This window comes from Oncorhynchus masou, chromosome 6 (genome assembly GCF_036934945.1).
Source record: "Oncorhynchus masou masou isolate Uvic2021 chromosome 6, UVic_Omas_1.1, whole genome shotgun sequence".
Lineage (NCBI taxonomy): Eukaryota > Metazoa > Chordata > Actinopteri > Salmoniformes > Salmonidae > Oncorhynchus > Oncorhynchus masou.
The window spans coordinates 54,575,432-54,594,414 of NC_088217.1; the positions used below are offsets into that span (position 1 = coordinate 54,575,432).

At 40.7% G+C, this 18,983-nt stretch overlaps 1 protein-coding gene across 3 annotated transcripts; it reads right to left on the bottom strand.

Moving 5' to 3' along the window:
- Positions 1-759: 759 nt before the first annotated feature.
- Positions 760-17,406, bottom strand: LOC135542296 (protein ILRUN). 3 transcript variants are annotated; one of them, XM_064969165.1, is made up of 5 exons: positions 16,754-17,406; positions 14,433-14,587; positions 14,018-14,215; positions 13,380-13,687; positions 760-7,403 (listed from the first exon to the last, which is right to left on the bottom strand). In XM_064969165.1, the coding sequence occupies exons 1-5, from the start codon at positions 16,999-17,001 to the stop codon at positions 7,260-7,262; spliced, it is 1,053 nt and encodes a 350-aa protein (XP_064825237.1). In that variant the 5' UTR covers positions 17,002-17,406; the 3' UTR covers positions 760-7,259. The 3 variants fall into 3 exon arrangements, with proteins under 3 accessions (XP_064825237.1, XP_064825239.1, XP_064825238.1); XM_064969167.1 differs by having other exon boundaries at positions 760-6,403; positions 16,754-17,396; XM_064969166.1 differs by lacking the exon at positions 760-7,403 and adding an exon at positions 13,140-13,228 and having other exon boundaries at positions 16,754-17,404.
- Between the last annotated feature and the right edge of the window lie 1,577 nt (positions 17,407-18,983).

Here is an 18,983-nt window from a genome sequence, read left to right on the forward strand (position 1 = left end):
TCATCATCCATACTCTTATCTCCAACACAAATTTGGATTATTTAAGAATAAATAAGTAGCATCTCCTTTTGAGGCACTACATCTTGAATTATGAATAATGCTTGTGATGAAATGTACATTATATTGTCAGTCTGCAAGAAGAGATGGGTTGTTTAATGAGAATGAAACATTTACAGCCATTTTCCTACTGTAAAACATGCTGTGGGATTATACTTTAATCATGATGACACCACTTACAGTAAGTCAGTGTACAGTAAGATTGCTTATAACAGAACTGTTACCCTGGACTGAAGAGCCCACTGTGAGGAAACATCATACCTACAGCTTATACCGGGGCGGCAGGGTAGCCTAGTGGTTAGAGTGTTGGACTAGTAACCGAAAGGTTACAAGTTCAAATCCCGAGCTGACAAGGTACATATCTGTCGTTCTGCCCCAGAACAGGCAGTTAACCCACTGTCCCTAGGCCGTCATTGAAAATAAGAATTAGTTCTTAACTGACTTGCCTGGTTAAATAAAAACCAACAGCCACACCATTAATGTGGGAAGCAGCCCCTCCGTCTCAAATACCGCTTAACTTTCACAAATAGACTTGCAGTTTCTCTTGGACCCAAAGCCTATTTTTTTTTGTAATTTGGGGACCACAGCCTCATCCTGGCAAAATAGGACATACAACTGTGCTGTGGTCAATGCCAACACAGTGTATTACATGAGTCAGTGAGTCAATCAACAAAAAAAAACTAAAACACACACGGTGCCACATTATTTGTGTCAGTGTTAATTTAATCATACAAATCTTAATTTATACATACAGGAAATATGCTTGAATTTGATATTTTTTCTTCTCATAAATGTTCTATCATAAGACTATGCAAACTCTCCAGTCATCCACTCACCATGCCACACCGCTTAAAAAAAGAAAATAATTAAAAACTCCCCATCGAACACAAACACAAGCAAAGCAGACAGCAAGGTACTCTGATAAAAAAAAGTAGTAGTATAAAAAAAAAAAAAAGTTTGGGAAGACTAACAGTATGACCTTGAGAAATACAGAAATATGAAAGGCTTGTGTGAAAACACCATGCCCACAAGAAAACAGACACCGTACATCAGAATAAACCATAAAAGACTATTGTACGGCCATCTACAACAGCTTTAGTCGATGAATAACAATTGTCACAAAATTCCTTTTTTCTTTTTACTCAACCTTTTGGAACATAGGAAGCAGACAAATCAGGATTGCTTGAAGGGTGCGATAGAAAAAGGGTTAAAAACGACAACATTCCAAATGGTAAACAAATTGCAGAACATGATGTTAACTCAGTTTGGTTGATATTTGTAAACAATGATTAATATAACAAAACCTCACACAGCAATTTATGCAGAGTACAATGAATTCCAGGGTTGACCCGGTGTTATTTTGAATATAAGTAGTACCAAATCTACTTAATTTTCAATGTTGCGTACAAGTTTGGAAGAAAAATAAAACAAGGAGTATATATGAAAACAAAATACGCTCTAGATCCTGATAGTACATCGAATCACCACTTGCAAACATCTGAAGTGGCATCGTGCAAACTGCAGAAACTGCAGAAATAAAACAATGGTGTTGATATTGCTGATGGCTTGAGAAGTCACAAATCCAGAAGTCTATCTTTCTATGATGTTGTCTGTTGTGACGTGTCAGAGACAATTTGGTTTGGTAGTTTAATTAATAGCACCATCTGCTTGCTCTAAAGAACAAGCTTTACCACTGAACTATGCATCTCTGTGTTAGAACAGTACAGCAAAGCTTTACTTACTGGGCTGCTCATTCACAGGCCTGTATCCTAAATTCTGAAACATCAGTGGAGGAATTGCTTTAGAATGAGTATTAGATTTATAGGTCACCACTTTCTTACCGATGTAGTAACCACCATTTCATGTTTAGTAAAATCCAGAAGGAAACCATACACATATAGTAACAGTCCAACGTTTGGACACACCTACTCATTCAAGGTTCTCTTTATATTTGACTATTTTCTACATTGTATAATAATAGTGAAGACATCAAAACGATGAAATAACACATATGGAATCATGTAGCAACCAAGAAAAAGTGTTAAATCAAAAAATATATTTTATATTTAGGAATCTTCAAAGTAACCAACCTTTGTTTTGATGACAGCTTTGCACACTCTTGGCATTCTCTCAACCATCTTTGCGTAGAATGCTTCTCCAACAGTCTTGAAGGAGTTCCCACATGTGGTAAGGGTAGGCCGCCCCAGGTGGTAAGGGTAGGCAACATAACATCTGCCACACTGATCCTCAACACTGGGGCCCCTCAAGGATGAGTGCTTAGTCCCCTCTTGTATTTCCTGTTCACCCACGACTGTGTGGCCAGCACGACTCCAAAACCACCATTAAGTTCTGACGACACCAACAAAGATGAGACAGCCTATAGGGAGGTGGTCAGGGACCTGGTAGTTTGGTGCCAGGACAACAACCTTTCAATGTGAGCAAGACAAAAGGAGCTGATCGTGGACTGTAGGAAGTCCGAACAGGCCCACATTAACATTGACGGGACTGAAGTGGAGCGGGTCGAGAGTTAAGTTCCTTGGTGTCAACATCAAACTATCATGGTTCAAACACACGAAGGCAGTTGTGAAGAGGGCACAGCAACACCTTTTCCACCGCAGGAGACTGAAAAGACTTGGCATGGGTCCACCTCCCCCTCCCTTTGTCTTTACACTGCTGCTACTCGCTGTTTATTTTCTATGCATAGTCACTTTACAAATTACCTCGACTAACCTGTACCCCCACACATTGACTCAATGCTGGTACCCCCAGCAAATAGCCTCGTTATCGTCTTATTTTGATTGATTAGATTTTTTTTACTTGAGTTAATTTAGTAAATATTTCATTAACACTACTTCTTGAACTACATTGTTGGTTAAGGGCTTTTAAGTACGCATTTCACGGTAAGGTCTACACCTGTTGTATTTGGCACACATGACAAATACAATTTGAAATGCTGAGCTCGTTGGCTGCTCTCCTTCACTCCGCGGACCAACTCATCCCAAACCATCTTAAATTGGGATGAGGTCGGGTGATTGTGGAGGCCAGGTCATCTGATGTAGTACTCCATAAATCTCCTTCTTGGTCAAATAGCCCTAACACAGCCTGGAGGTGTGTTTTGGGTCATTGTCCTGTTGAAAAACAAATGACAGTGGGACTGAGTGTAAACCAGATGGGATGGGGTATCGCTGTAGAATACTGTGGTAGCCAAGCAGGTTAAGTGTGCCTTGAATTCAAATAAATCACAGACAAGGTCACCAGCAAAGCACCCACACACCATCACACCTCCATGCTTCACGGTGGGAACCACACATGCAGAGATCATCTGTTCACCTACGCCGTGTCTCACAAAAGAACCAAAAATCTCAAATTTGGACTCATCAGACCAAAGGACAGAATTCCACCGGTCTAATGTCCATTGCTCGTGTTTCTTCTCGTGTTTCTTTGCCCAAGCAAGTCTCTTCTTTTTGGTGTCCTTTAGTAGTGGTTTAACTAGGAACAGTGGGTTAACTGCCTTGTTCAGGGGCAGAACGACAGATTTGTACCTTGTCAGCTTGGGGATTTGATCTTGCAACCTTTCGGTTACTAGTCCAACGCTCTAACCACTAGGCTACACTGCCGCCCCGCTGACGTTTCTTTGGAGCAATTCGACCAAGAAGGTCTGATTCACAGTCTCCTCTGAAAAGATGATATTGAGATGTGTCTGTTACTTGAACTCTGAATTATTTATTTGGGCTGCAATTTCTGAGGCTGGTAACCCTAATGAACAGCAGAGGTAACTCTGGGTCTTCCTTTCTGTGGTGGTCCTCATGAGAGCCAGTTTCATCATAGCGCTTGGTTTTTGCAACTGCACTTAAACTTCCAAAGTTCTTTACATTTTCCGGATTGTGTTAAAGTAATGATGGACTGTCGTTTCTCTTTTCGTATTTGAGTTGATCTTGCCATAATAAAGACTTGGTATTTTACCAAATAGATTTATCTTCTGTATACCAACCCTACCTTAACACAACTGATTGGCTCATACGCATTGAGGACATGAATTCCACAAATTAACAAGGCACACCTGTTAATTGTATTCCAGGTGACTATCTCATTAAGCTGGTTGAGAGAATGCCAAGTGTGCAAAGCTGTTGTCAAGGCAAAGGGTGGCTACATTAAATAAATCAAAATATATTTGAGATTCTTCAACACTTTTTCTGTTACTACATGATTCCTTCCATGTGTTATTTCATAGTTTTGATATCTTCACTATTATTCTACAATGTAGAAAATAGGAAAAATAAAGAACATTGGAACTTTTGACTGGTACATATGCAGACATTGATTTAAAACCTAAAGTTGGAAGTTTACATACACCTTAGCCAAATGCATATAAACTACATTTTTCACAATTCCTGACATTTAATCCTAGTAAAAATTCTCTGTCTTAGGTCAGTTAGGATCACCACTTTAAATTTTAAGAATGTGAAATTTCTTTCATCACATTCCCAGTGGGTCAGAAGTTTACACACACTCAATTAGTATTTGTTAGCATTGCCTTTTAAATTGTTTAACTTGGGTCAAACGTGTCAGGTAGCCTTCCACAAGCTTCCCACAATATGTTGGGTGAATTTTGGCCCATTCCTCCTGACAGAGCTGGTGTAAAACTGAGTCAGGATTGTAGGCCTCCTTGCTCGCACACGCTTTTTCAGTTCTGCCCACAATTTTAATAGGCTTGAGGTCAGGGCTTTGTGATGGCCACTCCAATACCTTGACTTTGTTGTCCTTAAGCCATTTTGCCACAACTTTGGAAGTATGCTTGGGGTCATTGTCCATTTGGAAGACCCATTTGCGACCAAGCTTTAACTTCCTGACTGATGTCTTGAGATGTTGCTTCACTATATCCCCATAATGTTCCTTCCACATGATGCCATCTATTTTGTTAAGTACACCAGTCCCTCCTGCAGCAAAGAACCCCCACAACATGATGCTGCCACCCCTGTGCTTCACGGTTGTGATGGTGTTCTTCGGCTTGCAAGCGTTCCCCTTTATCCTCCAAACATAGCGATGGTCATTATGGCCAAACAGTTCTATTTTTGTCTCATCAGACCAGAGGACATTTCTCCAAAAAGTACGATATTTGTCCCCATGTGCAGTTGCAAACTGTAGTCTGGCTTTTTTTAATGCCGGTTTTTGAGCAGTGGCTTCTTCCTTGCTGAGCGGTCTTTCATGTTATGTCGATATAGGACTCGTTTTACTGTGTATATATACACTTTTGTACCCGTTTCCTCCAGCATCTTCACAAGGTCATTTGCTGTTGTTCTGGGATTGATTTGCACTTTTCGCACCAAGTACGTTCATCTCTAGGAGACAGAACAAGTCTCCTTCCTGAGCGGTATGACAGCTGCGTGGTCCTATGGTGTTTATACTTACATACTCTTCTTTGTACAGATGAACGTGGTACCTTCAGGCATTTGTAAATTACTCCCAAGGATGAACCAGACTTGTGGAGGTCTACAATTTTTTGGCTGATTTATTTTGATTTCCCCATGATGTCAAGTAAAGAGGCACTGAGTTTGAAGGTGGGCCTTGAAATACATCCACAGATACACCTCCAATTGACTCAAATGATGTCAATTAGCAATCAGCCATGACATCATTTTCTGGAATTTTCCATGCTGTTTAAATGCGTCAACTTTGTGTATGTAAACTTCTGACCCACTGGAATTGTGATACAGTGAATTGTAAGTGAAATAATCTGTCTGTAAACCATTTTTGGAAAAATGACTTGTGTCACGCAAAGTAGATGTCCTAACTAACTTGCCAAAAGAAATTTGTGGAGTGGTTAAAAAACGAGTTTGAATGACTCCAACCTAAGTGTAGGTAAACTTCGACTTCAACTGTACAATTGCTCAACAGGCAAAATAGTTTTAATGGCTTTTTTCACTCACACGTCATTTGCTCAAACTCACACGCATCCATCCCTTTGCTAAACTCATCCAGCAGTCCTTACTCACTGAGGTGTGTTGACAGCTAAAAAATAAGAAAGAAAACTAAAAACAGCTGTGTAGTAGTATGACAACTTTTTTTAGGATTTATAGCACTCATTATGTAGCATTTACACATACATATCTCAGGAAGGTGCTGATGATGTTGGTAGGGGGTTATTCGCTAGGGTAGGTACATCCTTGTTCTCTCTGTAGCTTGTGTTTTGGTGGATTGGGGGCAAGGAAGAGGGTTGTCTGGAGTCTGTATGAAATGTGTCACTCCCCTCTCCGGTGCCCCTGCCTCAACATACCCAGGTCAGTTCAGCACCGCCTGGATCTCCATCTTTTTAACTCTGGCCAAATGGATAGGGGCCATGAATACCCTGGGGAGAGACACAGAACACAGTGCACAATTTTACGCTGAACGGCGCATGCCTCTTGCGGAGTCGGTGTGCTTACGCCCAGGTTTTCATTGAATTTAATAGGAGTTTGAGGTTTGCAAAAGTTACGTTTCCTGTGTCACAGGCCAGTAAGGAAGCAGCACACTCCTGAACAGGGCAGGCCCTTACATAAAGCACATGTGTATTCCTCAGAAAGATAAGCTCAGCAGTACCTCAGTCCATTATTGAGCCAATAAAAGCTGTGAATGAGCAACAGAGGCATGGGTTTCTGAACAGTCAGGTGTACCCAGCCAGGAGTGGCAGTACATTTACAGTCTGGAATAAAATAAATAAAAAAGGCCAGCCATAACAGAACTATGAGGTGATTTAGAGGGTTATCATATATATACAGGTAAATCCATAAAAACAAAAATGACTTGCATCATTAAGGGCAATAAACTTGGCAAAGCAGGTGGTGTACAGCAGCTGTAGTGGTGGATGTTGTTGCTCAGTGAGGATATTTTAACCATGAACTGACATATAGGGCTGGTATTCCAGACACAGATTATGAATACAAGGAGAACCTCCACCGAGAATGCTTTAGTCCAAGACTTTAAAAAAAAGGGCCAATGCAGCCGTGTTTATCTCAATATCAAATCATTTCTCAGTAACAATTAAGTACTATGGATGAATATTTTCCCCAAAATCTACCCGCATTTCAATACCAAGAATAATTCATATTTATACCGAGATTGTAACGAGTGTGCACTGAGAGTCGGGAAGCAAGTTCAGAGAGTGAGTGTTTTTATGAATAAAATAAACAATGAACACGAAACAACGCACCGACATGAAAACAGAGTCAATAACACCCGAGGAAAGAACAAAAGGGGAGTGAGATGTAGGGAAGATAATCAAGGAGGGATGGAGTCCAGGTGAGTGTCATGAGGCGCAGGTGCGCGAGACGACGGTGACAGGGGTGCGGGATAATCATCAGCCTGATGACCTAGAGGCCGGAGAGGGAGTATACATTGCAGAGAGTCCCGGGAAATACCACAAAAAAATCTTTAAAACAAAGATATGGTTACTTTGCCAGAGTTCTCCCAAAATATACAAAGATTTCGCCAAAAGTGAAACTGATATTTAGTAATGATACAGTAACTTTGAAAAGTCAAAATGCTCAAAGTTGACAGAATATCTCCTATTTGGCAACATCAATATTATTATTATTATAATAATAATAATAATAATAATACAGATCATCTCATGAAATAATAATAATAATCCACCTGAGCGCTCATATGGGCAGCAATAAGAGACAGTGCAGAGAAGCAGAATAAACGTTATAGCTGTATTTTGACATGCATAGGCGAGACATGTTTTGATAATGCAACCTATGGATTAGTTAGGAATTTTAATGTGAGACAGGAGTCAGGATTTTGGGTTTCGGTGGGATTGGCACAATAGGAAAATAGCCTTTTTTTAATATCAAGCCTAGGCTACAATGCAAGTCAATATAGAAATATACACTGGATTTAGGCTACATTATTGCACACTAAATGTTTCTGATCAGTGATAGCTCATTTATTTTTTTGCTCATCTACCACATGTCCTGCCAGAGATCAAATAACCAAATAGAGATTCAGTGACACAAAATCACATTGATTGATTATCAGACAAGTCACAGGCTTTTGGTTGAGAGTAGGACAGGCTACTACACGAGTGAAGAGCAAGCGGACTTGTTCAAAAATGTTATCAGCTAATATACAGTGGCAAGAAAAGTATGTGAATTACCTGGATTTCTGCCTAAATTGGTCATCAAATTTGATCTGATCTTCCTCTAAGTCACAACAATAGACAAACATAGTGTGCATAAACTAATAACACACAAATTATAGAATGTTTCATTCTCTATATTGAATACATAATTTAAAAATGCACAGTGTAGGTTGGAAAAAGTATGTGAACCCTTAGGCTAATGACTTCTCAAATAGCTAACTGGAGTCAGGAGTCAGCTAACCTGGAGTCCAATCAATGGGACGAGATTGGAGATGTTGTTTAGAGCTGCTTTGACCTATAAAAACAAAACAAATAAATAAATAAAAAAATGTAAAAAAACAAATTTGAGTTCGCTATTCACAAGAAGCATTGCCTGATGTGAACCATGCGAACAAAAGATCTCAGAAGACCTAAGAATTGTTGACTTGCATAAAGCTGGAAAGGATTACAAAAGTATATCTCTAAAAGCCTTGATTTTCATCATTCCACGAATTATCTAGAAATGGAGGAAGTTCAGCACTGTTGCTACTCTCCCTATGAGTGACCATCCTGCAAAGATGACTGCAAGAGCACAGAATGCTCAATGAGGTTAAGAAGAATCCTGGAGTCTCAGCTAAAGACATCTCTGGAACATGCTAACATCTCTGTTGAGGAGTCTACGATATGGAAAACACCAAACAAGAATGGTGTTCATGGGAGGACATCATGGAAGGAGCCACTGCTGTCCAAAAAAAACAACATTGCTGCACGTCTGAAGTTTGCAAAAGTGCACTTGGATGTTCCACAGCGCTACTGGCAAAATATTCTGTGGACAGATGACACTACAGTTGAGTTGTTTGGAAGGCACACACAACACTGTGTGGAGAGAACAAAAAGGCACAGCACACCAACATCAAAACCTCATCCCAACTGTAAAGTATGGTGGAGGGAACATCATGGTTTGGAGCTGTTTTGTTGCCTCAGGGCCTGGACAGCTTGCTATAGTCAGCGGAAAAATGAATTCAAGTTGATCAAGACATTTTTCAGGAGAATTTTAGGCTGTCTGCCTGCCAATTGAAGCTCAACAGAAGTTGGGTGACGCAACCGGACAACGACCCAAAACACAGAAGTAAAATCAACAACAGAATGGCTTAAACAGAATAAAATACACCTTCTGGAATGACCCAGTCCTGACCTCAACCTGATTGAGATGCTGTGGCATGACCTCAAGAGAGCAGTTCACACCAGACATCCCAAGAATATTGCTGAATTGAAACAGTTTTGTAGAGGGGAATGGTACAAAATTCCTCCTGACCGTTGTGCAGGTCTGATCTGCAACTACAGAAAATATTTGGTTGAGGTTATTGCTGCCAAAGGAGGGTCAACCAGTTATCAAATCCAAGGGTTCACATACATTATCCACCCTGCACTGTGAATGTTTACACAGTGTTTTCAATAAAGACAAACGTAGAATTGTTTGCGTGTTATTAGTTTAAGCAGACTGTTGGTCTATTATTGTGACCTAGATGAAGATCAGATAACGTTTTATGACCAATTTATGCATAAATCCAGGCATTTCCAAAGGGTTCACATACTTATTCTTGCCAATGTATGAGCAAACTAGAATAAATATGATCATTACTACTTAGCTAATATTTCCCCAGCCTAATTGTGACCAAATATCCAAACAGAGATTCAGTGAAAAATCTATAAGTCCCCCACGCTTGTCAAAGCAGCACTGTCCCATCAAAACAGTGCTAAAATTATAATCTAGGTGACCACACACACACACACACAACGATTGCTTTAAATTAGTATAACGGTTGGATTCAACTTTAGGAGTTTCAGTATAAGCAAGAATTTGATAGATGCCTTCAATTGCATTAGCCTACTTTATTCCAATATTTTCATCATTCAGTTGCTCATATCTAAAAGGTTAGTTTTCCATTCTCTGCGCTTTTTCTGGGCCCAATGGCTGTTCCCTCACTCCATTGCCGCCCGCCTTCACCGTGTTGTTCTCAACACCAGTTAAATCAATATAGCCTACTGTTTACTAGAAGTCTGGCTTTTCATTTTTTCCCCCAGGTTCATACTCATTTAATTTCTGTGATGGTGGAACAGACCTGGGTTGGGGCTTCTGCTCACCGGGCCTGGATCAGAATCAAATTTTCAGGTCTAATTAGAACTCTAAAATTGCATTTGGGTCTTGTGTGCAGTCCGGCAGTTTCAATTACGCATGTGCTTTGAATTTATGGCGACTTTGTGTGAACTAAATCCACGAGGCTAAAGGCATCCATGTGACAACCTGTTTAGATAATGTGCCATTACATTTTTAGCCTATCTGCTGCGGCGCATGTTGTGTATTTTGTGGAATTGCATTAGTGCCACATTGGGGGAAATGTTGTAATTTCCCAGGTCTGGTCATAAAAACAAAATAATCAACAAACAAAAAAAATCTGAAAATGTGAAGTGGTTATGGGATCCAGGTTACTGGTGTTAATACCTTTTAAGTACACACACTCATATGTTTGGGTCACTTAGAAATGTCCTTGTTTTTGAAAGAAAAGCACTTTTTGTCCATTAAAATAACATCAAATTGATCAGAAATACAGTATAGACATTGTTAAAGTTGTAAAGACTATTGTAGCTGGAAATATCTAATGGAATATCTACATGGGCCTCTGTACACCTATTATCAGCAACCACCACTCTGTGTTCCAATGGCATGTTGTGTTAGCTAATCCAATTTTATCATTTTAAAAGGCTAATTGATCATTCGAAAACCCTTTTGCAATTATGTTAGCACAGCTGAAAACTGTTGTTCTGATTAAAGAAGCAATAAAACTTGCCTTCTTTAGACTAGTTGAGTATCTGGAGCATCAGCATTCGTGGGTTTGATTACAGGCTCAAAATGGCCAGAAACAAAAATCTTTCTTCTGAAACTCAGTCTATTTTTGTTCTGAGAAATGAAGGCTATTCCATGCGAGCAATTGCTAAGAAACTGAAGATCTCATACAACGCTGTGTACTACTCCATTTCCAGCTAGAATAGTCATTTACAACATTAACAATGTCTACACTGTATTTCTGATCAATTAGATGTTGTTATTTCAATGGACAAAAAAAACAAAAAAAAGGTGTGCATTTCTTTCAAGAACAAGGACATTTCTAAGTGACGCAAAACTTTTGAACGGTAGTGTATATACACAGAAAAGTATGTTGAAACCCCTTCAAATTAGTGGATTCGGATATTTTAGCCACAAATCAGGACATAATAAAAAAATAAAAAATTGAGCACACAGCCATGCAAACTCCAAAGACAAACATTGGCAGTAAAATGGCCTTACTGAAGAGATCAGCGACTTTCAACGTGGCACTGTCATAGGTTGCCACCTTTCCAACAAGTCAGTTTGTCAGATCTGCTCTGCTAGAGCTGTCCCGGTCAAATGTAAGTGCTGTTATTGTGAAGTGGAAACGTCTAGGAGCAGCAACAGCTCAGCCACGAAGTGGTAGGCCACACAAGCTCACAGAACGGGACCGCCGAGTGCTGAACTGTGTAATCATGTAAAAATAGCATGTCCTGAGTTACACTCACTACCGAGTTCCAAACTGCCTCTGGAAGCAACACCAGCACAATAACTGTTGTCAGGAGCTTCATGAAATGGGTTTCCATAGCCGAGCAGCCGCACACAAGCCTAAGATCACCATGCGCAATGCAAAGCTTTGGCTGGAGTGGTGTAAAGCTCTAGAGAACGCAATAGAAATGCGTTCTCTAGAGTGATGAATCATGCTTCAACATCTGGGAGGCGACGGAAGAATCTGAGTTTGGCAGATTTGACCCTTTCCTGTTTCAGCATGACAATGCCACCGTACACAAAACGAGGTCCATACAGAAATAGTTTGTTGAGATCGGTGTGGAAGAATTTGACTGGCCGGAAACAGAGCCCTGCCCTCAACCCCATCGAACACCTTTGGGATGAATTGGAACACCGACTGCGAGCCAGGCCTTATCGCCAACATCAGTGCGCGATCTCACTAATACCCTTGTGCTGAATGGAAGCAAATTCCTCAGCAATGTTCCAACATCCAGTGGAAAGCCTTCCCAGAAGAGTGGAAGCTGTTATAGCAGGAAAGGGGGACCAACTCCATATTAATGCCCATGATTGTTTTTAATGAGATGTTCGCCCGGGCAGGTGTCCACATACATTTCGCAATGTAATTGTTTTTAATAGCAGAGAAGCATAAATATGGAGCCCCCATGCACTTACCACAAATACCTTGTTTGCGGTATTGTACATTCCTCTCAGCTAATGACGTTACATTATCTACATTTTTGCTCCAAGACGCTGGCAATTTGAAAAAAACTGTAGCGCTGTAGTTTCAAAACTCTGGATAGTGCTAAAAAAAAAATGGTCAAAAAGAAACACAAAATGGCTTCTTAGCAAAGGGCAATTTCTCAAGCAAGAATTTTGCTAGGACTGTCTGGGAGTGGTCTGAGAGGGAAACTGAAAATGAGTTGCGCTCTAGCCAACAGCTTGCAGATACAATGCCCGTTAGACTACATAATGAGATTATTATGGACAAAAAGAGTGAAATTATTTGTCAAACGGCAACCAAGCATCGATCTCTGTGTCACCAGGTTAAGACCCTCGATAATTATTGGAAAGGCGCATCAAGCTCATCTCTGTGCACTTTCACCACCCTGTGAAGCTCATCATAACTTACTTAATCTGTAGCCTAATAACTTCAGTTTCATACACATGCTACGTTAGGTTATGTTAAATACCGTACCCCTGAAAACCAGAAACATCCACTTTCTGACAACGGCTAGTAGCCTAATAAACTGCATGCTTTCCCGAACAATCGGTCTGTGCTACAATTCAGAGCAGAGATCTATTGTGTTTTCTACACTACCAAACACACATTCTTTAACTGTACAGTAGTGGCAACGCCTGGAAAATCGGAGAACTTCACTAACACTGTACTTTCGTGACAACAAAAAACACTATATTGAATCGGAGGTTTCAAAGTCAGCCATGAAGAGAGATGTTCTTATCCACATCCAAACGTGGCACTGAAAAAAAAATACATAAAAACCTCAAGAAATATTGTAATAACTACTCACTTCTCACACAAGAGGCCCGATGTTTAAGCAGATAACAATGAGGAGTGGACGTCACCATGTTTTGAGTCAAGCCAAACTTGGTTCATTAATTCATACATACCTGACTGTAAGTCACTACTGATAGATTGCTTTGGAGCCCATTCGATGCTCTATTTACAGCATTGTGAGACAGTCCGTTTTGATCTTGCTGGATGGCGTCCTGCGTGCCCTCCCAGGCTCCTCCGGGGTCTTTCAAGTTGTTGTGGTCTCCGGAGTTGTGTTTGCTCTTCTGTGGCGAGGCGAAGGGGTTGAAGTCTCCCTCCACGTTGCGGTGTGGCTGCGTGTTGAACTCTGTCTCGAAGGAGGACAGCTGCTGTGTCACGCCCAAAAGGCCCCCCACCTCTACACTGAGGATCACCCAGATCACGTCTGTGTGGACAGAGAGAGTGACACCCACCAGGAGTTAGGGGTGACGTGTTCTGTCCAGGAGACAGAGTGCTGTGAGTTAAATACCCCAATGCTCAGTAAATCAAGGATAAAAAGTCAAGTTGACCAATTTCAAGACATTGATTGACCACTTAAAAATCTTGAAAAAGGACTACACAGCAAAACAGTTGCACACAAACGTATAAAATGATTAAAATAAAAACTAAAAACTGCAGAGGTTAACGTGTCTGGATAATTTCTAGAATGAATTACACCCTTATGGGGAAAAAAACATGTCCACAAAACAGTGCATCCGCACTGTTTGGGACCTACCTCCGTAAAACAGTCCTGTGGCTGTGCACATCCTCCATTGGCCCTGGTACATGCCAGGTGACACAGGGCTGTGCATCTGCACACTGACGTCTGAGATCTCCTGGGGGTCTAGACAGCGCACCATCACCATGTTGATGTGGCCAAACTGGTCCCCTCCAATGTACTTCAGACATACCCCGGGTGGCCATGACTCTGCACCTGTGAAACAGACAGACAAAGATATTTGATACACATTTTTAAGACACAAAGCTCCCTTGCCAAACATCCAGTCAGTTACCTTACCTGCACCACACACAGCCACACGTTTACAGGCCAGTGGTTTCCGTGTCATACATTGCAGTGAAGGTTTTTCTTCTTTTGTGACTGAATCATACGTATGGTGATATGAACTGGATGAATAAAAGGTAACCCCCACCTGTATTCTGTATCCTCCAGGTCTTTGTGAACGGTGTGTCGGGGGGAACAGACTCTCCCTCACCAATCGTCACATCCTCCAAAAAGGACATGGATGGTGTGTTGCTGCTGGGACTCTCAACGTCATAATACGCACCGATGGCTGCCTGTAGATTCCTGTTTTAATGGCAAAAGACATTGAGGAGAGTGGGTGAGTCAATGTCATGTTTAAACTAGGAAGTATTCAACATGATCTAGCTCCTGAAACTACTGCACAACAACCATTTAAAAATATATATTTAATAAGTATCGTGCTGATAATGATTTTCCCTGGCAAAAATACGAGTCAAGGTCATTTCAGGGTTGTTTTATTTTGTTCAGTGATAAAGTCGTGATCACTAGCCTACCTTAGCTCACTACCAATCAAATTACGTCATCATATCACAAACACTCACTAGCTAAGTGTTCAAAAATGTACTCCTAGAGCTTGCACATGGTTGTTTCGCTGAACCACAAAAAAATACAAGTTAAATGCAATGGAAACCCATTTTCAGCTCTGAAGTTTAAATTTTTTTTTTTTTTATATATTTAAAAAAAATGTTTTATAGGGAGTGTGCCTACTACGGTATTGGCAAGTGTTAGCTACATGGCATGTATAGCCTGCATGATGAAATTATTATGGACCAAAGAGCAAGATCATTTTTATTTGTCAAACAGCTGCCAAGCATCGATGATCATGTCACCAGAATTAGACCCTCAATATTTGTTGGAAAGGAGCATCAACCTCATCACTTGCGCCACCTTGTGAAGTTCATCTTAATTTGTTCAATCTGTAGCCTAATAAACTGCATGCATTCCTGGCGAGTGGTTCATGACTCCCAAGTTCACTTCAATATGATGGTTATTATATCAATATTTGCACATAAAAGCATTTCCACCAGCATTTCTCACATAATTCACTAACAACAAAAAGATTCCACCTTGTCTATCATGTTTTGTTGACAATCGGAAAGTTCATTAAAAAAAAAGTTGTTTTTTTTAAATGCTGTTTCCATCAGACATGTCATGACATTTTTTTATCCAACATGTACTTTACTGGCATAAAAATGTTCTATGGAAACCTGGTTACCGCTGCCTTGTTATTTTTCATACGATATGACTTTACTCACATAAAAGCTGGATGGAAGTGTGGTTATTGAGGTGATTTGATGAATCTGGTCCAGGGAAAATGTTCACTACATTAGTTTTGGAGCCAGGTGCCCCCGTTCAAATCAAATCGACTTCCGATAGTGTGTTCAAGACAACTGGGTACTTGAAGGGGGAGAGGAGCAGCTGGGAAAAATAGTTTTGAACGGGGTCATCCAACTCAGAATTCCAAGTCAGAACCTCTGGCATCTCTCTAGAAGTCCGACTTGCAGATCAATGACCCCATGATGTTACCTAATTATTTTCCAAATTCCCGAGGTGCTTTCAAGACAACTGGGAACTCTGAAAAATACGAGGTCAAGGTCAAGTCATGACTTCAGTGCTCTTCAGGTCAGAAAGTCAGAGCTCTAGAAAGAGGCCAAAGTTCCTGAGTTGGAATTCCGAGTTGGATGACAGTTAACATCGATGTTTTCCCAGTTGGAGCTCGTTTTTTCACGTTCCCAGTTGTCTTAAACGCACTGACGTCAGACGCAAGAGATTTCAGAGTTCCCAGTTGTTTTGAACACAGCATAATGAGTAGTATTCTGTGTTTACACATGCAAACGTGATTGCTTTTGACAATAACGTTGAATCTGCCTTCCCAATGAACACTTGTTTTAAAATACATTCTAACACACACACACAATGGACAAGATATGTTGTATGCACCATGCTGCCTTGTTGACAACATGACCGAGCAGCACATATTACTGTTTATTTGAGAAAGGCGCTCCTCCCTCACCACTTTTGCCCGTTCACGGTCGTGGTCCATAGACCGGTGCCCCGCAGCATAATCGAATCAGCACTATTTATCTGGCGTTAGCTACAGTTTAACATAACTAACGTAACTATTGCCGCGTTCACATACTAATCGAAACTAGGAAACTCGGAAAAGTCTGACTCGTTATACATGTGCAGCGTTCACCGCATAAGCAAATCGGAAATGTTCGAGTTTCGACTAGCACACGAACACGGCATAATTCCCAGCAATGACATAGCCAAATGCAAAGTATCGGCACAAGTAGATATAGCTATAACTACATGAAAGAGAACGAGAGAGACACACACAACCACAATAAATAACAGCTAGCTCGCTTTGGCACTAGTCCAAATGTAGCTAGCTACTAGCCAAGTTAGGCCCCACATCCACGAACTCACCAGTTGGTCATGTCAAGGAAGAAGGCGCATCCTGCCGGGTTGAGTTGGAACCCCAGCAGTCTTTGGAACTCTGAGATGAGGACATCCTTGTCAGTGGTGCCCATACAGTTGAATTTCTGCATGAGCTCCGGGTCCAGGTCTATGTCCATGCCCTCCATCGGCAGGTCTACCGTGGCAGCGACGGCGGGGTCTCCTAATTTAAACCGAGGCCTTGTCCAGTCATAACAACCACTCCAACAACAATACATTTAATACGCATGGTGGAGGGCAACGTTTGACGTCGGTGCAATTAAACGTCACCTTGCGTCGCGGTGTGTGAGCCAAGGTGTGGACACAGAGTTTTTTAAACCCAGAGACGCAAAAGCGCAAGCGTTCGAAGCAGACTAAAAGTAGACCAGGCCAGGGTTTTGGGTTGGAGAAGTAAATGGAAGAAGTTAAAAAATATTACTTATTTGTTCATTTTCTAAAGGCAATACCTAGATTCGAGACAATGTCTTCAATGGATTAACGTGTTATTACTCGAAATTCGTCAAAAAAACACTATCGAAGCAGTGCCTTTTGCGTTGACGGCCTGCACTTGCGCGGTTCATCGCGAGGCGACCGTTAGACCAATGACATTCTCCGCGCATGCGTTTAGCTAGCCAACGTTGCCATGACATCGCCTTCAAGCGTGATCGGGGATATCTATTGGAGAAGCTGTTTATGCACAGATAGAACAACGAGACAGATATTTCACTAGATGTATAAAATGTGAAGAATCCGCTTGGCGTTTCTACTCACTACCAAATATGGCCGGCAGTGGGAGACGATGGAAGGAGATGGATTTTGGCTGAAATTCAGCCAATTTTCTAATCAATGAAACATTAGATCTCAATACAGTTTTCTGTTCCCCAAGCTAGAAACCGTTATGAACAAATTTGACTACGTTTTTCAGACTTAACCTTTGCCAAAGTTGCAAAAAATTGCGTTGTTTAGGAGTGCAAATGCAAATTGAGTTATTGCACACGCGGAAATATGCAGATATATGCAAGAAGGATCTAGGCTAATTGGATCTCACTGGCTCGTGTTTGGATCTGCCCACCTCCTTGCTTGTTCTGCCCACTATGACTAATGTATTCCAATTAGAAACGACAGGCTGTGGTCTCTTAGTTTTTTTTAAAATTATTAATATCAAATCAATACATAAAGCACATGAGGGAACACAAGCATACATAGATTACAAACAATAGACAATCGAGCTAGGGGGTACAATATCACATTACAATTACACAATGACCTTAAGGGACATGCATATACTTACAATTCTAACAGCTTTTTTGTTAGTAGAGCATTTAACCGTCTTAAAATACAGTTCGATTTCTTTTTGTAGGGTACGAAAATGTGGTTTTCTGTTTGTAAATTTACATTTATGTATATGAAATTTGGCCAAAAGAATAATGAAATTAATTACATAAAAATGATTCTGCTTATTTCTATTGTATGTAAAGAATCCAAACAGTACATCTCTCCACAATAGTGTAAAATCTTCATAAATGTGTTCAATTGCAAACCTACTGATTGATGTCTTGAAATCATGATTGAAATCATAATTTGTGATGAGAAAAAGTATGTAAATTATTAGGCGGAACTATTTATGGGCAACCTTTGAATTTTCGAACAATTGAGAGTGGGAACACAGGCATGGTTGCCATGTCCAAATTTTCCTAAAATTGGTTACTAAGAAAAACGATATCACCGGTTAAAATGTATTGGTTGCGAGGTTTGGGCTATTTCTAAATTGCATCGCGGCCGCCATGGCATTTCTCCTATGTAAAAAAAAAAAAATTCTCACTGTGACCTTGCTGATGCTGACTATCAGGCTGTGAGTGAGTAAGTGAATGAATAATGGGGAGGACCGGAGGGGTGTCTGTGTGTGTTGAGAGCACTGGTTGAGAGAGCTCTGCAGCAGGCAGCTGAGTCAAGGAGACAGAGCACCTTGTGACAACTTTTTGCCAGTTGTCGGTAGGCTACTTCGATTGGTCATTATGGAGCCACCTATTTCCAATCCCTTTTCCATAAAATATATTACCAACGTAATTAAAGCAGTAAAAATACATGTTTTGACATACCCGTGGTATACGTTCTGATATGCCACGGGCTGTCAGCCAATCAGCATTCAGGGCTCGAACCAACCAGCTTAATCATAGCAGCCAGAACAAGTGAAATTGAAAATGATCTGGCTAGTTTAATA

Excerpts from the sequence above, each read along its gene's own strand:
- LOC135542296 (XM_064969165.1), bottom strand. The coding sequence starts at position 17,001 with ATGTATTGTTGTTGGAGTGGTTGTTATGACTGGACAAGGCCTCGGTTT. Across the intron at positions 14,216-14,432 it reads CTGGAGGATACAGAATACAG|GTGCAGAGTCATGGCCACCC; the intron begins GTGGGGGTTACC and ends TCTGTTTCACAG. Across the intron at positions 13,688-14,017 it reads CACAGGACTGTTTTACGGAG|ACGTGATCTGGGTGATCCTC; the intron begins GTAGGTCCCAAA and ends CTGTCCACACAG.